Raw genomic sequence first — 14,888 nt, 5'->3', positions numbered from 1 at the left:
CAGTTCATCAGCTAGCTGCTTTCCCTTGAGGAACCTGCAGCAGACAACAGGATAGACTGTCCTGTTATCCAGCTACCATTTCTCCCAGGGGCTTGCTTCCTCACAGTCACACTGACAAGCCCAAGTGTGATTAGAAAGGTTAAGATGTCCCCAGAGAAGACAGAGGTCTGACCAGTCTGCCTCTGCTACAGATCCTCATTCTGCCTGGATCAGAAGTGCTCATGAAAAGAAGCAAGTGGGAGGAATAGTCCTGCCAGCAGAAACTTCCTTTGCTACCCATTTTCCAGGGTTAATAACTGCAGACAAACAACCCACCAAGTGTGCCTGTTTCCTGCAGTAACAGGGTATGGCATGTTTCCACAGCAGCTGCTGTGCCGTGCAGACCACTCTGAGGATCCTTGACCCTATTACACGTGGTCAGATTGCCTGCACTGCACCTGCAGACTCGGCAAACTCAACAGGGAGACACAACACATCTGGCTTTTCTTGTCACAAGAGGAGAGACTATGTAGCTGCCTAACCTGAAAGGCTGAGTGTTGTATCTGCAAGAGAAAATTTGTTTTTGTTTTTGGTAAAAGGTACTTGCTCAGATTGAATCTAAAACAAGATTAGTGCAATATTTTATCACTTCCCACCCCTAAATATATCCCACTTAAATCATGTTTTCATGAGCTTAATTGATAGCAACACTTCAAGGGATAGTTTTGTAAAATGAGGCTACTTCTCCTTACTAGACAAAAAAATTTTAGCACCCATCTATTTCAACATGTTTCTTGCTTATTCATTTTAATTACAGAAAACAACCACCAACCACCTGCACCAAAAAAAACCAACCTAACAAAAAAGTAGGACTTTTGCAAAATATTTACATTATTATTCCATATATGCATCTCAATCTGGAATTGCATCCACACTTCACTTTACATATCCTGTAAAAGTTTGTGTTTCTGTTACTGGGGTACCAAACATATAAACACAATTAATTGCTTATCACACCTTTACAATTTATTCATGACAGATAAACAACACTTTTTTTCAATCTCTTAAGTTCATAGATTGACATCAAAATGTGCACTGAGTTTGGCAAAATAGTGAGTTGATCAATACATGTACATTAACATATATTAACAAATCCATTTTCTAAATAACAATACCTGGTATAATGGGTGTTTGCAGGTTTTGACAAGGGAAAAACTGGGGCTGTTCTCGTATCTTCAATGTGTGTTTTAATAAATTGTGACTTTTCATCTTTTCAAATTTATTGCAGACAGGATGCATAATCTTGCCAATACAAGTACTTGTGCTTGAAAGACTAGGGTTCAGCTTTCTTTTTCAATTGCTGTGCTGCTTGAAGAAAGTTAAACATAAGCTGTATTATCCTTTTTATTTGTAAGGATGTGTTTGCACTATCAATTGCCAAAGAAGTTGTATTATACTGTTTCCAGAATCTAGAAGTTCCCATTTACAGCTAAATTTTATTGGTCCTTTCATAACTGCAATACAAAATACTTATATTTGAGTACATATGGTCTTCAGCAATCATGATTCAAAAATGTTCCAGTTTCTCTTTTTATTATGTAAAGAGACTAGCAGAAAATACTATCCTTCTCAGATTTGTTTTCATCTGAACAAATTGTATCTCCTTCTATATTTATCTTTAACGTGCTTCATAATTACACAATCCTCACCCAGGGACTTAATGTTCAGATACATCAGATATTATATATTATGCATGAAAACTGGTTCATTTTTTATCTTCCAATAATGATCATCAAGATGGTTCATTATTCATCAGAGAAAAATGAACTCTCTTCACATTCCAGTCAGTAGTACATTTCTGCCCTGATCATATACATAGAAGTCCATTGTCTAGATAAATGTCTGATCAAATATGACCAAGTAAAGGAATTTTCTGGAGAATCAACCCTTTGCAAGACATATATTATCTTTGAATTACCACCTTTTAAGTGTATGTTTTTAGCTCTTTTTGTCTTTTCTGGTCACAAAATTAACAGACAGTCCAGAAGTGAAGAGACCCTCTTATAATGTCATCATCCAACTTGCAGCTGGAAATCAAGTAATGAGAGTACTGCTCACTAAACCTCAGATTCTGAAAACTAAAAATGGCAATTGAATGACAGATCTGTTAGCTATTTTACTATTATTTCACAAGTAACTCCAGCTAATGTACTAATTCCTGGTTGCACCTTACTTCAATTTGGTTGGATACAGCATGTAAATACAAATATTAAATCATGTAAATTCTTCCTCTAAAAACAATGAATAAATGTCAGCACAAAAAAAGTGGAAAAACTGAGGCTGAGAAGTGAAAACCATAATTTTTTATATCATATGCTCTATATACTATATGCTTTATCTTATGTCCTCTGAGATATCATCTAATACCTAAGTCTCTGAACATATTACAGTAAGACTTCTGTGTTCTAGTGTGTTCACATGGGTTTACCATGCAGAACTTCATTTTGGTTGAAAATCCATTCTGTAGTGTTTGATTTCAGATAAATGCACAAATGCATATTTCTAGTGTAAATATAAATATGTATAAATATAAATTTAGTGTAAATAGCTACTGCATAAACTACTTTACACCTATATTAAAGGTCATTGAAGGCCTAGGCTGATGGAAAAGAAAGTGCTAAGATAATTAGTTGTACTGTCAGAAGTTTATTTATCAGAATGGACTTCAAGAAATCTTTGTTTTCCACAAGCTAGTTTTGTCTTGCAGTAAAAACCTTGACTGTGCCTGGAGAACAACAAAATGGCCACTGTTGCTGCCTCTGAACTCACAAGTCTTTTATTCAACGTTCATAAATGCCATTGTCAGAAATTCATAAATTTTCTTTCCAGAAGGCATCATAACCTGTATGCTGCAGACAGCATTGAGCTTAATATCATCTTCTTTATGGCCTGTCACGTCCTAAGGACTTCAAGTCTTGCATTGCTGTATACAGACAGCAACACAAGATGCAGAAGAGGCTTTGGGATAAAAGAGAATCTTCTTGGTGGCCCCAAACAGCAGGACTTTGCTGGCAGATCCTGCTGCACAGGGGCTTGGAATTAATAAGGAATGAATATTGGGAGAATTGGAAACTTGTTTTAACTGTCCTTTTCTCTCACTACTATTAAACAAACGTTAAGATCTGAGATAAAGACCATGTTTGTAAAAAGTACTTGCATACAAACAACTGCATGCAAGTATTTTTGAATAATAATTGCACTTCTGTCTATTTACCTTTTAGAAAGAGAAAACCAGAGAGGTTTTAGAGTTATAGTAACTTTACTTCAGATGCATGAAGATTGAGTCTTTTGACTCCCTTTAGCCAGTGTTCTACCCCCAAACTAGAGAACGATTAGTAGATATTACTTTGCTTGTGTGCTAGAGACAGAGCTGAACTTTTTGGTCATTTGGAACAGCTTCTGAATGCTGCAGCTATGTAAAAGTAGACCACAGGTTTTCTCCTGACCCACAGGAATGCATGCTCTGTTCTATGAACACCTTTTCTACAGCATGAGGTAAATTGTGCAGGCAAGAGGGCTATACATTGCCTATTTCCACCTCAAACTACTAAATTGTGTGAAATACTAAAAGCAAAGCTTCATCTGACATTCGTATGACATTCAAAACAGGAGTGGCAGTGATAACAAAAGATACTTCCAGCTGCAGGAAACAGGCCTCAGGAGTTCTGAATTTGTGCTTTTCATAGTTAGTTTTATTGCAACTGAAAGATACAATTTCCTACCTAACACTTTTATAGTATTGAAGGAAGACAAAGAAAATATTTGCTCACCAGTTTTATTTTTGAGGCGTCTATTATTTCCTCAATAGCTACTGACTGATCCTTCTCCTTCATTTTTCTTTTTCTTGTAAATGATACCAGAGAGTGCTAGACAGAAGTTTATATACTTAGGTGAACTTTGATTCTTCCTTGGACTTTAAGACTAATCTAGTGTAGAATGTGATTGACAAAGCATTTTCATTGATGTTATGCAGCCTTTCCAAGTTAGCCAACCTAAGCAAATGAGGTTGTTAATGTTTACTCTGGCCCTTTCTCTAAAATAGTTTTGAACTTTAGCAGATGTTATCAACTTATAAGGGTTGCCAAATTACATCAGTATTCACTAAATAAAAAATAGTCATGATTATTGAGCAGGGGGCTGCCTAGATCAGCAATGCTATATGCACCTCTAATGGAAAATTTGGTTTACTTCATGGCTGAATAATCTGCATCATTGCAGCACTTATCGAATAAAATACTTTGGAGCATACCTACTTGAATTTCTTCCTTCTGTACGATTTCTGAGAATGGGACAGACAGCAGCTTTTGCAATCCATCCAGATGGTCACCATCAATATTTAACAAATAATTAATACAAATACAAATTATTAGTGTCATGATGAGAAATTGTGACCTCAAAGATCTATTTAATAGAATCATAAAAATTAAAGAAGGAAAACATCTATCTGTCCTGTCCTGATCTAACTTCTACTCCGTACCTGTACAAGACAAGATTTTTTCCAAATGCCAAAGGAGCAAAACAAATACAAGCAAGCTATGCAGCAACTGAGGATTTTCTCCACAAGCTCTTTTCCTGCAGGAGTGGCAGAAGTGAAGCAATCCCACTGACTTTACTCCCAAGCAGACCGGAAACAGACAGTAACTCCCAATCTTGGTAAAATAGTGAACCATGAGTGTATGGAATGAAGTCATGAAAGTGAAGCAGTGAAGCCTCAGAAGGTCCCTGAAGAGGTGACCTATGGCAAGGCATTGCCTTTACAGAGTATTGCCACCTTTCCCCTGCCCAGCTGTTTCCACATCTCACAGCTCCTGACTTCCAGCATGCTCAGGTGCTTTGGCTTCCTTTCTTTGGTAGTGCTTTAATTCTTCTTTTCTCAACACTCTTGCTGCTAAGGTCATTCTAGGGGATAGTTAAAGAAAACCTTTCTTAAATATTACAAATAAATCATAGTTTCATAGAATGTTAATGGGTTGGTATGGACCTTAAAGACCATCTAGTCCCAACCCTCCCTGCCATGGGTAGGGACACCTCCCACCAAACCAGGTTGCTCGAGGCCTTATCCAACCTGGCCTTGAAAATGCCAGGGTTGGGGTGTTCACAACTTCCCTGGGCAACCTGTTCCAGTGTCTCACCACTCTCATAGTAAATACTTTCTTCCTACATCAACACGGAAACCTTTTTTTCTTGGCTTTATTTGGTACTGGACATAGAAAAAAAAAATCGATGAAAATGTTTTCCATGAAGAAGCTTTCAATTTTTTTTACAAGCAATCTGAAAGGAACTGTTCCATTTAGTTTAGTCATTCAGTATTGACTACTCCAGCAACATGGAGCTGAACTGATTCAACATACCACAGCTGGGTCTCTCCTGGTAACTTTTTGAAATCCAATTTCATAGTAGTGCTCTGCCTAAAGCATGGCTCTGCAACTACTTCTTAGCTCTCATTGCCATCCATCTAAATGCTATAGACCCTCTGTCCCCAGGCTTCTTTTAAAATAGTGCTGAAATCTCATGTTTTCTTGTGCACCAGAAAAAAAGACAACTTAGAATCCTTGAAAATGTTGACAAGATTAAATAATTTTTCTTGTTGGTCCCACCCAGGTGTGTGCAAGAGGGGCCCATGCTATTGCAGAACATTAACTTCCTCTCATCTTATTCTCATTCCAAGCCAGTCAATCTCCTAATGCTTTTGACATGAGTTTTAGTGGACTGCATGTCAAGTAGAGAGCATTATCCCAGTTGTACAGTTTGAACTTACTTGGACTACAATAGTTATTTCTGAATGAAAGTACTGGCAAATTGCCAACTGTTTTCATAGAGATCTCCATTGTGATTGCTAGATTACTAGGTTTACTGGTGAGTCCTAGGGCTCTATAGGTATATTATCAAAACAAAACAACATTTATTACAAAGATCACGTCATTAGATAATACGCTGTTAAATCACACCCTGAAAAGCACAGAGATCCTATTTTTTTAACTGCTCTTTCCCCTCTTCACTATGACCAATGCTGTCCACATCTGCTTTAATACTTTTCTTAAATTTCTCTCTTTGCTGATATTAAAAGCAATGTAGAGCAGAGCTTTTTACTACCTGCCCTAAACTATTAATGATGGTATAATATATGCTTTGTATTAACAGACCTAAACATCTACACTTCCTATGTTCTGAGCATTTGGAAGTACTAATACTTTAAACTCACTACAGAATGTTCAATAGACTGTAAGGATTTTGAATAAGAATGAACTTCTGATAAAAATTAATAGTATTTCTTTTTCAAATGTCTGTCGCTATATCTGACATACATGACAGTAGTTCACTTCTAAAACTCACTCATGTATTATTTGTTTCATTTTTTTTAATGATTCTTATACGGGCAGGAACAAACCTGTTGCTCCTAATATGATACTTAGAGAAAAAATATTCTGTTGTAAAGATAAATATTCTACTGTCTGTCAATAAAAATTTCATAAAAATAAATCATTACAACAAGGAAAAATGACTTTAAATTGGTACCATCTTCAAGGGTATTTTTTAAATTAAATCTTACCTTCTCAATAATGAACAATCTGTTGTCATTAAATTATAGTTCATAAGAATAGTTATGCTTTTATTTCAGTTGGGTTTTATGAACAAATATATAATTTGGTTTACAAATTCTTTCAGGAGAATCAAGACCTCTTGCATGTAGGGAGGACCTAGTCTTGCATTTTAACTGAACTTCTAAAAAATTTTTATTAAATGTAGGTTTCTACCACTAAGGTACTCTGAAGAGCAATAGAAACAGAGCCAGAAAATTCCCTGGTTTGAGCAATTCTTAAGTGACTACCCAAAACCAGACAGTTTCATGAAATTATAAATTTGGATCCAAACACAACAAAAGCCAGATAATCCACTCCTCAGAAGCTGTAATTATTTTAATGAGAGTTGGAGGAATGTTCTTGTGTTCACTTCTCTGATTCTACTAATACATAACTGTAATTCATTAATTCAGGGTCAGACAATGAGCCTTTGAGCAATTATTCACATGAGTAGTCTCACAGAATTCAATGTCTTCATTTAATGTGCCATTAAAATGGTACATGGGTGCATTTAACCAAAGCAAACATTAGTTCACTGCAACACACAACAGGTTGCACCATAAAAAGTGGAAAGACTACTCAGCCACTATCCATTGAGAACACTGAGACAGGAAAATGGCATCATGGGTTTGTTTTTTGAAGAAAAGATTTTGCTGAAAAAACGCCTGAGCCTTTTACCAGACTCTGAAAACCAAGTTGGTCCATTTCAGAATTTCAGAGACTGCTCTGCACAGTTTGCAAAGTCAAGACAACCCCAGGTACGGAAAGTCTCAGAAGAAATTCTAGAAATAATTAGGCATTATGCTGGATAATTTTAAAGAGAAAGCCAGCGAGAAAATCAGCCAGAGAGAGAGGCAACTCAGTCTCACCTGCAATCCCACTTACTCTATGTTCGTGTCAGCCACCACAGCACAGCACCTTGTGCAGATGCCAGAGCTCCGATGGGTCCTTGCTGAAGTACAGCACAAACCTGGCACACCTTCTCAGGGAAATTAGATATTCTCTCATTCTTGATGATGCCTTCTAGACCAATACTCTTATAACACATACATGTTTGGCTCAGATAAAGATATTTCATTATGTTTCATGTGATAAAGAAAAACTAGATATAAAAAAATTATTTTCTACCTGTGTCTCCATCTTTCTCTACTGCACAGCTTATGACCAAAATTTTGCTGACAGATTTAGGATGTTGCCTGAAAGATGGCATAAAACCAAGTGGCATGAGCTAAATGCCTGAGATCATCTCCATATGCCTAATTCTTTTGTATATTTTTAAAGTACTCAATACTAAAAGAGAAGACAGAAGAAGCAGAGACCCCACTCAATTTCGTCACACTGATGCAGTTTGCATGCCTTCTTGAAGGCAAGCTTTATTTTGCCACAGTATTGAACAGGGGGATTTGGAAACACGTGCTGCTTCCTGGCTCACCTAGCAGCCTGCTGATTTCCTCAGCACAAATGAAAATCCAAATACTATTACTTGTCCCAGAGGCACTTCAGGAGTCCCAAATCTTTGCAAGTACAATACCATCAAGGTCTAAAAGACATTGCATATTTCCTTCCTCATCAAGAGTAGAGTATTCGATAAATTTTAGAGACAAATGTCCTTCAAGGCTGAAGATAAAGGCTAATGAACCTGGAATTAGCATAGATTAACATCATCCAGTTTTAAAAGGTTTTGAGGGAGTATGACTTCAACCCAAAACCCAGAATTCATCACCATCCCACACTATCATACCTGAAATTATCCTCCCCTGCCTCACATTAATTTGAGCCAAAATATTAATTAACTCCCCAGGGACCATTTTCTGCTATGTTCTGTACTGAGATATGCGTAAATCAGTCCAGCTGCATTAGTTCTGTAGTTGGCATGCATCAGGTGTTCATGGATATTTCAATTGTCATTAATGCTGGACTGTATAGTGGGCAACACAGAAGAGAAGAGTAGAGGTCTTTCCTAAGGTGTTTTTGGAGCCAGGGAAATTGTGTAAGTCAGAAAAAGGTGTTCCTCCAGAGGGCGATAAAGAGCAAGCACCTTACTGTTCTGACGTGAATTTGATAGATTGCCAAAGCCTGTGAAAATCTTCTGCCTTCATCAGGATGAAGTTCCCCCTTATCGGTGTACAGTTTAAAACCCTGAGGACAATTAGCTAAGGTAGAGAGGACAGCCTAAATCCTTCTGTAAAGTGCATTACAGTTATTGATGTGGATTACTTTCATAAATAATAACACTATATGTGGTGTTGTGTCCAGAAAAGCTCCATCCTTCCACTTCAAATATGTAACATGTATGGAAACATAAATAGCGTTTGTTAGTTCTCTCACATTTATTCACAAAGAGACATCATAAAACTGAAGTTTGTTATATTAATTCTTGTGAAGAAGTCACATTCCTCTTATTTGTCCTTGAAATTATTCAACTAAATGCAACTTGTCTGTATGAAAATCCAGAACTAGAGCCTTGCTTCAGGATAAGACACTGGAGAAACCACTGTATCATAGAAACTATTACCTGGGGAAGTTTTGACTTTTTTTAGTTGAGATAGAAGGATATTTAAGCAAAGTTTTAAAAGGCCTTCTAGGGTTCAGAGACCTTTTTATCCTTATTATTTTTAGCACTGCAAAGAAATTAGTAACTCCAATGGGTTATGCACCAGACATTTTGCTAGGCTAGGACCCCAAATGCTATTCAGACGACTTAAAACAATTGTCTCACCACACTGCTGCCCTTTTCTGTAACATTTATTGACAAAAAGGCAATCAATGGAAGAGAAAGGAGAGCAGTACATTGATAGTATTCTTTTGTGTCTGAACTGTGATGTGCTTGAATCACTCAAAGAAGTTTTCTAGTATAAAAAGCAAGATGAAATTCAACAAAATACTTACAGTTCTTTGCATTAGTAAAGGAGTTTCAGAACAACCTATCCCTTCATCATTAAAATTTGATTCCATATTGATTATGTCTTCAATAACTTCTTCCATCTGATAAAACAATATTTTAACACAAATCACTACAAATAATAATGAAAAAAGTTATATTTAAAATACAGAGGAATTAATATTGAATATATATTACAGCAATAAAACTGAATTTCAGAAGTTTATATCTTAAAATTCAAACAATTCAAGCACTTCTATACAGTATTCACATTTTTTACTTCTTGTGAAAACAGTTGTGGCTTAGCAAGTTACATGTTTCTCTTAAACAGCAGCCCACAGCCCTACTTTAACCCCTTATTGCAGCACCACGATCAGATGACAGGAGTACATTGTTAAGCTGTTACTGTGACCTGTCATCTTGATCAAATGTCTCATATCCACAGTGCATTGCTGCACTGGTGCAGGAAGACTGAATGGAACCTGTGGTTCTGCAACTGCATGAGGCGCTCAAAGTTCAGTGCTACATGCTGCTCTCTTTGGCAGGTTGAGGTTTTTTTGTTTAGTAGTACACTGGATACTTTTCCAGACAGCCTTCTGGTCTCACTTTTGATATAATCTGAGCCAAAAACTATTGAGGCAGATGGAATAGCTCAATGATTACTTGGGATGAAACAATGAATACTTTGAAAGCCTATATATATATATATATATAGATAGATAGATTTGGACAAAGTACAACATGAGTTTTCAATGATAGTTATGGTTCGATTCACAAGATAATTTTGAGAGAGATCCCATAGTAAGCATGTCCCTTTTAACTCTGCTGTCCACAGCCTTTGGGAGCTGAAGGGATTGTAGACACTCCTGTGCAATGAAAGTATCACACAGACATAAGACTTTCAATAGACTTTACGGCCACATGGCCCAGCACAGCTCATACATGCATTCCTCTCCCTCTCTAAAACCAGAGAAGTACTGTGCCAGGAGTTGTGCCCAGACTTATCTAGGAAAGCACCATCAGGGCCAAAACAATACCAAGAAATGCTGGCAATTAAACAAAATGAAGGAGTGAAGTTTACTGCATCAACTTGGGTGTTGGCTCTGTACTATTTATTTATTGACTAAAGTAACTGTAGCCTACTCTCAACCACAAGGCACACCCACATAAAGAAATTACACTGGGACAGTCATCCCCTTGAGTCTGAGATGAGATTATTCAAATCATTGTGAAGCTGCCAGGATCTTGCCAGCGCCATCTATCACCCTCCCAGTCCTCACCAGGCGCTCCCTTGCTCTCCAGGACAGAGTGTGGTACAAGAGCAGGCTCCTGATCAGACCCAAAATGCCTGAGAACAGGTCCAGCACGCTGCACTTTGCCAGCATGGAGGTGGGAACATAGGTGTCCACAAAGGCCATTTAAATTAGCATTTTAAAGTAGCTCCAGTAATCCATAAACCTCACTTAAAATGTCAGTTGTCAATGCAGAAGGAATTGAGAGGCCCCAGGTGAACTCTCCAGGAAGTTTTATGGGCTCCCTCATGCTTAGCTATGTAAGATCCAAATGCTTGAATGAGTCACAGTGTATTTGTAAGATTTTTCTGTTCTATTAAAGTCCAAGACATGATACAGCATCTCCATTTCTCATTCCTGTAGGAATTCCCCTTTCACCTAATAAACAGTCTCTTTTGAATCTGTTGAAGTATTAAAAGCCATAATGACCTACATCTCACACTGGCTAAGAATCTGATATTGTATTATAGCTGCACCTCTATTAAAATCAATGGTGGCACTAAAGTTAGCATATCTTTTCCAATTTACTCAAGGTAACCCATATAAAAATATAGCAGCTAACTGAAAAATGAATGGGTGATTTTTTCAGTTATACATTGAAGGTAATCAGTATTTAACATTTTTTTATGCAGCTAGGCTAATACCTTTAGACAGAAAGAACTCCCATCTGAAAAAAATGATGTTTTTCTTTGCAAAGTGTATATTCAGAAAATGTACAGAAACATACGTTGCATATATAAAAAGATGCAATTTATCTGGCAGCAGTCTAAAAGTCTTGATCCTGCAGTAAGCTATTCACAGGCACACAAAGGAATAACCCACATGATTCAAAACGATACAGAAAGCAAGTGCCATAACCAAAGGCTCCTTGAAAATTAGGAAAGTCATCTCTTGCCCACTTCTAGCACAAGTGGGTCATGTAGCATGTTTGTAGAAGTAGACAAAGCCCAGTTCCCCTTTCCTTTCCCCAGCTCCCCCTACCGCATTTTCGTGCTCGGCTCCAAGGGCCAGCAGCTTGGCGACAGGGCTCTCGGCAGTGCCGCTGCTGCTCACTGGAGGCATGGGTCCGCTTCGCAGGATGGACGCCACCCCCACCGGCTGGATGGTGTGAGAGTGGGACAGCGACAGGGTCTGGCTGGACAGCTTGGTATCAAGGGTCACGTACTGCTTCACCTGGTGCCTCTGGCTCTGCTGTATGTGGTATCGAGACTGATTTTCCAAGTGTGTTTGTACCTGGGAAGGAATGGAAATAATTGATGAAGTTTCAAGTTGCTTGTGTCAGTACTTATATATATATATGTGCTCACTTTAAAATACTTCCAAACAATAGATTCAGCTTTAATGTCGCTTAGATAGAATTATCAGTACTTTTTTTCAGTTTTACACACTTACACATTTTTTATTTGTTTATCATTTTCCCCTTACACAGCTGAACAAACACTCTGAATAATGATAAAGAAAAATAGAATTAGAAAAAATAACCATGATCCTGAGAAAAGACCAGACATATGCTACACATTCTTCTCGATTAAAAGTGATGTCTCTTGAGATCACTGCAATCAAATCTATATGCATATATGTACTCTAAAATTAATATTGACTCTTTTGTACATGAAAGAGTAAATAAATGCACAAAGAGAAATATCGTCCAATCAATTTTAAATATCAACAGCAGTAGACATTCATTCACACCTCAATCCACATTTATCTCACCTTGTAATAAGTACAGTCACTAAAATGAGGCATTGCTATACTTTTGCAAGAGTCAAAGCTATAGTTCTGAATGACTGCTCACTATCCACAAACTGCAGACTTCTTGAAGTGCCTCTTGAGGACAGATCACTTTTTTAGTGGATTGGGCTTTATAAACTGAGTGGCCATGCCAAAAGGGCTGATTGAGTAAAACTTTGGGCCATCCTTTGACTACAGAGATTGACAGTTGCTACTTCAAACAGCTCCCATTTCAGATCAATGTCAAATTCCAGCAATTTAACTACCAGAGGAGCACTGCATACACAGACCTTACTGTCATTTCAGCCCTGTGGCTCTCTCCTCTTCCTATGGCATGACTGGTCACAAGTGTCCTGTAATAAATTTTTTCTCAAGTGGCCTTTGTGTAAGCATGATTAATATTTGTCAAATAATAGCAAGACTTGCTTTGAAGACTTTTTTCTCAAAAAAAATTTAGTCATTTAAGCAAACGTCTTTTTGATTCCCCTAAAATACATAAGCAGAGATAGATAGCCAGAAAAGCAGTTTGTATTTGAAGAAGTTATATTTTTGTACAATATTGCAGTTCCTACTTTATTTTTAATCATTATAGTATAATTTTAATTATATTTCTCTAAACTAATTTTCCATTCATATAAAAAAGACTGAGCTATTCAGTAATTAATATGAGATTAATTATTTTTATGAAAGCCCTAATGTTATTAAATAATATTCTATTAAAATATTGATATAAAATCTTAAATACAGTGTTTGGATTTTTCCCTGGTTTTATGTTAGGAAGGTATGCATAATATATAAGCTTGCATGTGTATTTGGGATTTACTTACATCATTATTTGTCTTAACTTTGATTTTTGTGTTAGTTGCAGAAAGTGCATAATGCATTGTTTAAGCTCTGATTTATCATGTGTAAGGATACATGCAAAATCATACAAATAATTCAGATACTTATGCATCTATTTAGTCCTTCATACTTCAGATCATATTGAAAATTAGGTACTCAAGCATTTTCTTAAATGATAATCCAGTGAAATATATTGCATGTCAGTTTAATCATAGTATGATTTTTGGGCAAAATCAAATCTATTAAGGGAAAATAAATACAGTCTATTGGATGGCTGGAGCAGGGATTCTCTGTGTACCCTCACCTTCTGCTGCTCTTTCAGAAGCATCCATGGACAATTCATGATTATGCTGGACTCTACCCTCACTGGCTGAATCCATACAAAGTGGCTGCCACCCAAAGCCTGGCAGTACCTAACCTGATGAAGATCTCTTTCCAACTGTGCAGAGCTCTGCAATCAACAGCTTCAAAACCACAGATTCTTTATGTGTCATAAATGGCAGTGGGATCAACACATAGGCATCAATTGCATTTACTCCTTTTCACCCCTACTAATTTTTTATCATAAATGAAGCTGTTGAACCCTTTGTAACGAGCAATGAATTTTTGCCTCGGAATTTCTACAGACCCACCTGAAGCATAAAATCAAGAATACAATATATCTTCAAGTTAAATGGGAAATACAAGAAAATTGCAGTGTCCAAAATCTATAGTACCTTGTTTTAGGTTTGTTTTTAATAAGGAATTTTTATACAAGAAAACTGCTGAGAAGTCAATGGCTTGCTTTTTTTTCCTCTGAGCCCCAGATTGCTAGTGGCAAACCAAAATCTCTGCACATCCTATTTTCTTAGTGAACCACCACAGGGCCAGCCCACTGGGCAAAGGGAAGATCTGTGAAAGACATTCAACTAACTGCTGATTAGGTTAAAAATAGTTTATCAGAAGCGCTTTTTTAGTATGATAATCTTTCAGTGATTATTTCATGTCCTGAACTTACACAGACAGAAAAAAAATTTAAAGCTTTGCTGACAGAATCTATGTTGCTGTGGTTTTGCAAACCTCTCCACCCTTTACCGTGCCAGTTACAGTCATTACAAAGCAGAATCTTTAAGGTTAAAAATGGATCTGTGCCCTGATTTTCATCTTTCTATATTCTAAATAAGTCTTAGTACTCACTGCTAAAGTAAAGCACTTTTTAAAATCAAACCACAATGTAAAGACAAAGCAGGATGAGAAATCTATTTTTGTAATCATACTGTTAATGTACCATAAAAGTGGGGTGGGGGGAAACTCATACTATGAGAAGGGAATATTGAAATTGCAAGTGCAGCTCTCTAAACATAGATCTTATCTTTAAAACTGCATGTAATATGTGTGAACTGGGAGTAAAAACTCAAATACTCATAATTCTGTAAAACAAGATAGTCCAGTTTTTCATTCCAAGTATGACTGATTTATTGTCCATTGGGATGTTGCATGACTTCTGTTATCTTTTATCAGTGGTATGAAGGTAAGTTTCAA

At 36.9% G+C, this 14,888-nt stretch overlaps 1 protein-coding gene across 2 annotated transcripts in view; it reads right to left on the bottom strand.

Moving 5' to 3' along the window:
- Positions 1-14,888, bottom strand: part of TFEC (transcription factor EC) — a 63,692-nt gene that overhangs the window by 25,293 nt on the left and 23,511 nt on the right. For both annotated transcript variants that reach the window (XM_088165455.1, XM_014892470.2), the window contains exons 2-3: positions 11,775-12,026; positions 9,510-9,605 (exon numbers count right to left, since the gene is read on the bottom strand). In XM_088165455.1, coding sequence (XP_088021581.1) covers positions 9,510-9,605; positions 11,775-11,855 — 177 coding nt within the window. In that variant the 5' untranslated portion in view covers positions 11,856-12,026. The remainder of the gene's footprint in view (positions 1-9,509; positions 9,606-11,774; positions 12,027-14,888) is intronic.

Source organism: Sturnus vulgaris, chromosome 5 (genome assembly GCF_052056855.1).
Source record: "Sturnus vulgaris isolate bStuVul1 chromosome 5, bStuVul1.hap1, whole genome shotgun sequence".
Classification (NCBI taxonomy): domain Eukaryota; kingdom Metazoa; phylum Chordata; class Aves; order Passeriformes; family Sturnidae; genus Sturnus; species Sturnus vulgaris.
The sequence above is the reverse complement of the archived record's forward strand: the minus strand, read 5'-3'. Positions and strand labels throughout refer to the sequence as shown.